The sequence below is a fragment of the Cephus cinctus genome, unplaced genomic scaffold (genome assembly GCF_000341935.2).
Source record: "Cephus cinctus unplaced genomic scaffold, Ccin1 Ccin1_scaffold0330, whole genome shotgun sequence".
Lineage (NCBI taxonomy): Eukaryota > Metazoa > Arthropoda > Insecta > Hymenoptera > Cephidae > Cephus > Cephus cinctus.
The window spans coordinates 1,579,418-1,587,172 of NW_014333027.1; the positions used below are offsets into that span (position 1 = coordinate 1,579,418).

At 38.5% G+C, this 7,755-nt stretch overlaps 1 protein-coding gene across 1 annotated transcript; it reads right to left on the minus strand.

Moving 5' to 3' along the window:
* Positions 1–4,361: 4,361 nt before the first annotated feature.
* On the minus strand, positions 4,362–7,370 carry LOC107266928 (phenoloxidase 1). The gene is made up of 8 exons (XM_015737985.2): positions 7,164–7,370; positions 6,879–7,071; positions 6,527–6,750; positions 5,824–6,444; positions 5,630–5,758; positions 5,234–5,561; positions 4,923–5,155; positions 4,362–4,827 (listed from the first exon to the last, which is right to left on the minus strand). Exons 1-8 carry the CDS (start codon positions 7,272–7,274, stop codon positions 4,582–4,584), a joined length of 2,085 nt encoding a protein of 694 aa, XP_015593471.1. The 5' UTR covers positions 7,275–7,370; the 3' UTR covers positions 4,362–4,581.
* Positions 7,371–7,755: the final 385 nt, after the last annotated feature.

Here is a 7,755-nt window from a genome sequence, read left to right on the forward strand (position 1 = left end):
GACACTGCACTTCCCACAGTGCACCTTCGCAGCCACGATTTCATCCGATCAAAATGCATCACCTAGATACGACTGCTTCATTTGGTAAATGATACGATTGTGGCTTGGTATACACGTCCGTACTTACTAGGTCACGTAGAGTATGTTCCAAATCGAAGGTTCCGAGATCCTTTGATCTTAAGAGGATGAAGATGCTGCACTAACTCCAAGAAGTCGACCTGGTTTCGCTGTAAGCATTGCATAACCATTCCTTTTGTTTTCATCGATAAAGATTTATTTAAGTTTCCCAATGAAAAATTATATGAATAAACTTATTTCTATTTTCCATACAGTTTCAGATGCATATATCTACATACATACATATGCATCGTGAAATATACTCTAGATCCTAAAATTATCAATATACATACAAGAATAAATAATTGGGTTGATACAATTTTACGTAATTGCCATCAGGCCTCTAATCGAATCTAATACTATCTGCCCCAAGGAAGTTCGGTTAAACTTGATTTATCCTTGTGGTTCCTTCGCCTTAGAACGAAACCTTAGCTTCTCCCCGTGACTTGATAAATCACCAATACCTAGCTTGCTGTCTGTTTGTCTGACTATTTACTTTCTTCCTTACTTATTTGCTAGTCTGACTACTGCCAGGCCCAATCTACTTACACAGAACGTTCCTGAATCGTGACTTTCGACAGTCTGGCTTGTTTCTTTATTGAAACATCAATTGCACCTTTTAAACCTCTTAAACAGTGCGGTACAAAAGCGCAGAGAATTTTCACAGAAAATATCGTACCAGTAGACTCGAGTAAATACAGTATCGAATTCACAATATACTAACAGGGTTGTCGTTTGAATGATGCACAGTCGCAATACGCAGTCATGTATGAAATCGAATATTCCTATGGAGACTAGAATACACCCTGTAGTGGATATGATGAACAGAGAGAAAGGCAAAGAGAGGGGGGATAGGAGAATCGCGAAGATAAAATAAAAATAATACAAAAATTTCTCTTGAAAAAGACAATGGTGACGACACTGAAAATAACAGGAAAGTAAAAACAGAAATAATATTTTTTCTTCTTCACGTAATATGGTAGAATTATGATGTAAAGTTGACCCTGTATATTTTAATGCCTAATCGAATGAGCTCAATCAGCTACGTCTATGGGTTCAAAACAAAATTTGTTTACCGTCTAGTTAAAGAGGTACTAATCATTAAACTTGGGCAAAATTAAAGTCGTGGGGGAAAAACGATTGTATTTAGTCAGATGTTTTTAATTTTCGCAAAAGTTAGCAAGTCGATATACGCGTTATAATATATTTCGAGAAAGCTTGATATCTAAGACGGTTAGCGTACACTTATTAAAAAGTCACTATTAAACGAAAGGCATAGAATATGTGGCTGTCTCTTTCTTTCACGTACCCTTTTCCCTATCGGCAAGCGCTAGGGAAAAAATCAGAGTGCGGATTTGCGCGTTCAACTAGCATTATGACTCATTTATTGGAATAATTATTATTTGCTAGTATTTGTAATACATTTTTCTATTCGTTTTATGGAATTAAAAAAATTGTATATTACTATTGATTTGACTTCAGCCAAATTCTACCATACTACCTTAACATATATTTTACTGCGTTATAACTTTCCTAGAGAATTCTTGTTACTAGGGTGAAAGTTCAGTTCACTCGACTATATATACATATACTGTGTCAAGAGTACACGCATTACCCAACTAATTGTACCTGTGTCTAAGGAAGTTACCAACTAATTTCACCACTCTGTGGCACCCCTGCTTTACCCAAATTGCTTAATGAATGCTTCCGTTACTTTACCAAGTCAACTTAGAGAATTAGTCGAGACGTGATAGTCTGAACAGTTTGAAATTAAAACGTCCGATAACCGACGTCAAATTGATGTTGATAAAAATGATTTTTATAAATAAATTAACTAATTCTCAGTCAACTTTGAAAATTTTCGAATCGGTTGAGCGTCTGGAAAAAAATTGTGGCGTGGTGTCTGAGCAGCTTGAAGTTTTTTTCCATCAAATAAGGAACCGTCCGAGCGATTTAATATTAATAGGAAAAGTTACTAGGGTCTGCATAGTTTCAGGCAATAACCATTGAATTTATCGAGGCACCTCCAAGAGTAATTTCGTTACTATGAAAATTTGGTAACGACATTTTTTCACGTGCAAACAGGCTGATTTCAAAATTTTCGTAACAATCATTTTAACCTGGTAAGTCTTCTCTGTCTTTCTAATATGTAAAAGAAGAGCATCGTTATCCGTAATCGATTGCAAAGTACGAAAATTTCATCGCTACCAGTATCAATCATCGGACGTACATCATGGGGATGAAATTATTGTCGTTAATCACTCGATGGAATTTTCAGTCGGTTCTGTAAGTGGCTGAAACTTGCACGTTATAAGTACAGCTAGATAGATAGATGTAGCTATAAGTGATCCAATTAGCGAGATCATCAATTGCGAACGAACGAGTGTCTGGTTGAGTCATTACGTATTAAAAAAAAGTATGGAAATGAAAAAAATATGTAGAATTAATTTACGAAGGCGAGAAACGTGTATACTTCAGAAACGCTCTTACAGCTGGGATGTTTCGCAACGAGTTTATTACGTTTAAATCTTTGGTCGTTCCCGCGACTTTTCCTACAATTTTTTTTCCAGTATGATGGTCTAATGAGTGACGTTCAAAGGACTCGGTTAAATGTTAAATTAATTTCAAACGAGCTTCTGCCAACTGAACACGACGACCGTACCGACGTCAATGTTATTCCCACCCCTTGTACAGAATTCTAACACCTTTGTCGCCAATTAAGATAACCTAGGGGAAAAAAGATGCTTTGAATCGAGTCAGCGCATCCAATTAGCATCGTTCGGTTAATTATTTAGATATTGAAAAATTCATTTTTTTTCTTCACTTTTAATTAAACGTCCAAATTTGAATTACCCTTACGTCTCGATATACTATTTTTTTATTTTTTTAATATTGATTCCGGATGTTGATTACCGAACAGGAAGTGCAGTCCGAGGTAATGAATTTCTGTAAGAATTAAAATACGATAAGAGCACACCTAACGAGTGAAATACGTCAAGGATATATTTTCATTTGAAAAGGCAAAACGTTAAGGTACGATATCCAACGACTTGCATGCTACTCGTAGTCACTTACGAATAGAAGTAACTTCTGCTTTTGTTCAATTCTAACAATAATATCTACTTCCTTCCGCAAAGTAAATAGGAACCTGCTATTCTCGTAAAGGCAGCTATCTCATATCGTATCAGAGTTTACTTATTTACTTCGTTTCAGGTATTACTACCTGTGCTCAATGCTATTGTCGATTTTATTCACGATTTACGATATATACAATTTTGTTGGGTACATTTTCTACGTAAAAATATATTCATGATTTTTCATCTAGCATAAAGTATATACGTATGCTATATATATATTTATATATAGTTACACCGGTATATAGATATAGAGGCGTTGCACCTTACACTATTAGAGTACCTACATTTTCAGTACTAAAACATTCTATTTACGTAACAGCCCGTGACTCATTCACCCCTCAAGCTTGAAAACCGGATCAGTTAACCATACGAATTTAATTAATCGTACTCGCCTGTTGAAAATTAAATTAGCGTTACTCGAACTTGAAATTAGATAAAAATCAGTTATACACACATCCGTATACGAATTTAGTGGAAATATAATAAATGAAATCTGACTCGAAAAATATGAAAATCTGTCATGAGGCCGTAGTAAATATTATTGATAAAATATTGCCACATACTTGAAGACTAATTATAATTGGTTTTTTTTTGTAATCTTAAACAAACATCTCCTCGGTGTAGCTTTTGAATTAGCATCGTCTCAAGGGAACATCCGAGCGATTAGCTACCTCAATTGTATAATCAAATGGAAATGTGAAATCGGTCCTTTATGGAAATCGGTAGCAAAGCTCTCCAAAGGAATTGCCATTGGCGAAATCCATGGTGGCCTTTAAGACCCGACAAATTCTCTACCGGCTTGCAGAATCCACGGTCGCGCGATTGAAAATTCCAACAATGGTATTATTCTCAAAGTCCAGTGACGTAAATGTCGATTCCCATCCCTAAAAGCTACTTTGTACCTAGCCACTGACGCTACAAATGGACTATAAGGAGTTTCAGAAGCTTTTAGAGAACGAACAAGAGACCATTCGCGTACACAACCTGTCAAGATAAGAAACCCCCTATAGAAACGTTAAAAACATTCCGGACGAAGAAAATTCCCTAACGTAATATCCAAGATTATCAGAAAAAAATATTGAGCGTTAAAGAAAAAAACAATCGTGCTGCTCGTTACTTATGTATTTTATATTTAATTAAATTTATCTAGAATTACACATCTTTTTCAATAACGCATAAATAAAGTACGTTAAATCAATAATCAATATCCATTGGACAAGCACGGTTGTAGATAAATCGGCCAAATACCTTAATGACTATATATCGTATAATTAATTCTATAGATCTCAACGAATTACACCTGAGATCACGTAACTTTGTAAAATCTTTAAGACAGAATCAAGGAGTTACTAAAACCACCGGAACGACTTTTGGGTACGATGGAATCCGTGAATCGAACACTAATATCCGTGACGGCCATATTTCCTGTAAGGAATTGCGCCAGAGTATCGACATTGCCTCGTGGTCTTCGGTCGAATGGGAATCCCATTGATCTGATATCGGGATACTTGCGATCCCTCAAACCGCAGAAGCTTGCAGCATCCGTGCATCCCACCGGCTCATTTTGCTGAACCTAACATAGCCAATTTAATGTAATTAATTTAGTCCTTGAAACCACAATCTACACGTGGCGCACTGTACAACCACAAACTATGCATATTCACGTACCACGTCACCACGATAATCCGAGATCATAACAAAAAGATCCATAGGGAATCCTTCCTTGCTTCCTTTTGGAGCCAGCATATGCTGCGGCCATCCGCATCCACACAAATTAAATTGCTCCAGTGCATCCCCACCGACTGGTCGGCTGTCCTCGAGATTACGAAAAGTCCTCTCGAAGGGAATAGTCACGGAGGAGTCCGTGGATTTTCTATCAACGTTATTACTTCCAGGATTCACTGTGAGTAAGAATGAAAAATTCCTTATACTATATAAAAGAAAAGTACGTATTACATAAAAAAAATTTTATCGCTCACAAGTCACTGTGAACTTATCCATTTCTATCATAAGGAGTCTCTGATCTCGGAACGTGAACGGAAGTCCACGCTCGTCCTGCTTAGGCGCTATAAATATCCTCATTGTTCCCATTAGCGCGCTAGAATTGCTATTGTTCACGCTGATCCTGTAACTGAAGCCTGAATGATTCAGATGAGTAAATCTCGCCAGCACCGCACCACGTGGAGTGAAGTCCAGTCCTCGTGACAGATCAACGTCACTCTGACTCCAGTAGGTGTTCAATGTGTTAGCCGGCTGATTTGGCGTGACCAACTGAACGCCAGTTATCGCGACTCCAGGGAAATTTAGCTAGACGGACAAATCATTGTAAATATAGGTATTACGACCCGCGCATGATTTTCCCACAGAAAACATACTTGCTCAACAGTATACGCAGGAAGAGTGTTCTTATGCTCCTGGAAGACGTCATCGACGAAGGCATGCCATCTGTAGAATATCGGATCGCGCATTGCCGTAGCAGAATCGCCCATGATGCTGAATGATTCCTGTGGAAGATGATTGATCGCGTTATTTCTTATATAAGAAAATTAAATGTAATCAATAAAATTACCAAATATCGATGATCCGGATCGTGGCAGTACGATATGGCTACGTGACCCAGGTTATGAAGATCGCCGTAAAGGTTGGAGCTTGGTGTGAGTATACTGGCCTCCATGATGTTCCCAAGAATATCGATTCCGTCCTTTTCAGTAAGCTGAACTCGTTCACCTCTATTGTTCATGACGTATCCGGTATGTATAGCTTCGTAAATTCGATCGCGCCATCTCTCGAGGTCTTGAATATCAAATCTCAATGTATCCACGGGTCTGTTTATGTCGTGAAGGTATGAGCCACTCGGTCTCGCCGGCCAAGTCCTGCTGGCTACGAGGGAATCGAGTTTTGGAAAATATCCCTCGGGAATCGATTCGCGCCAATTGATGAAACGCTTGACACGGCTCAAGTGATTGGCCAAACGTTCGCAATTGTATCTGGCTATTATTTGCTGATGCATGTAATAGAACAATTCCCCTCTTCTGTCCTTATTGACAATGCTGACGTCAGCTTCGAATGGATAAACCAAATGCCAATGCCAATGATGGAGATTAATACCAATATCCTCCCTCCAGTAAGCCACTCTGTGCTCCTCGTCTAGATCGGATGCTGTGTAGTCCCTTGGAATCTCTATGGGTTGCTGTTTTAATATAAAATAAAAGCAACAATACGATACAGTAAAATATTGATTTAATTATCATTAAATTATTTAATTGACATACACGTGCTCCTTCGGGAACGACGTTAGCCTCCTCTTTAGCCCTCGCGAAAATTCCACTGTCCACGTACTTATCCGGAAATACTTCACTGAGTGGCGGAACTGGCAAATTCTTTGTGTCAGGTCGATGCAATATGGCGACCGACAAGGCGTATATGAACATATTTGGATTCAGACGATCCCGACAGTATACAGCAACGGATAAAAAGTCCTCGTACGTTCTCATCCCTGTACATACACAATATGGGATTTGTATCTATTAGTTTTCTCTTATTTCTATTACATCCGTTTACCCCCCTTTTTTAATCTCATATAGATATACAAACATACTGTATTTGGCTACTGGCTATACTGACCCATGAAGATATCGATAAGCCTTGCCGCTACTTTACGATGCGCCGGTATGAAAAGGGAGAATGGATCTCGTCTACCAAGTTGCAAAGGGATGCTGAGATCCGGAAGACTGATCTCCTTCACAGGAATTTTCGATTGTGTATCTTCGCCGAATCTGTTCAATACCTCAGTGGCTACTGACCGATACCTATCGGGCTGTTATGAAAAATAAACCCGTTTTCAGAAGTACAATATTATCGTATAGCAAAGTGCAGATGTTTCAAGTGTACAAGATTGAGGTTACTTACCAGATAGTTAGCCGGTATATCAAAAGCAACCTTGTTATCGCCCTTTGGAACGTATACCGGCTCCGCGGGTCGATCGAACAGGTATAAAACACCGGTATTGTTGCTCGCCATTTTGAAAAAAAGTTAAAACACAAAAATGCGTTTCACGATTAAAATGAAGGTTCTCAGCTCGCCTCGACGAATAACAACGTTATGGTTGAGACGAGAGTGGATTTTCCTTTTATACACTTTTACTTCGGATATGGTGGCTTTGTGATAACCACGATAAGAGTGAATTCTCTGAAAAACAATGGTCAAATAGACTTCCTGTGTTTGGTAAGCTATCTGAACTAAATACTTTCGAAAAACAGGATATGGATTCTCTGTACAGTCAGAACCTGGACACTTTGACTTCGGGCACTTTTATATATTTCGGGAACCATGTCATCTGACCTCTAGGCACTGTTGCAACAGCACCTCGTTGTTCAAGGGGACGGAGCCGATGACGAAACAGTGCCCGAGGAGCTCAATCCCACCCTTGTCGACGCTCAGAATTTGACTGTATTAGGAAAAACAGTATTTGAACTTAAAAGATTTTTCGAGTTATCTAAAT

Excerpts from the sequence above, each read along its gene's own strand:
- LOC107266928 (XM_015737985.2), bottom strand. The coding sequence starts at position 7,274 with ATGGCGAGCAACAATACCGGTGTTTTATACCTGTTCGATCGACCCGCG. Across the intron at positions 5,156-5,233 it reads GGATAAGTTCACAGTGACTT|TGAATCCTGGAAGTAATAAC; the intron begins GTGAGCGATAAA and ends TCTTACTCACAG. Across the intron at positions 4,828-4,922 it reads CGGATTATCGTGGTGACGTG|GTTCAGCAAAATGAGCCGGT; the intron begins GTACGTGAATAT and ends TGGCTATGTTAG.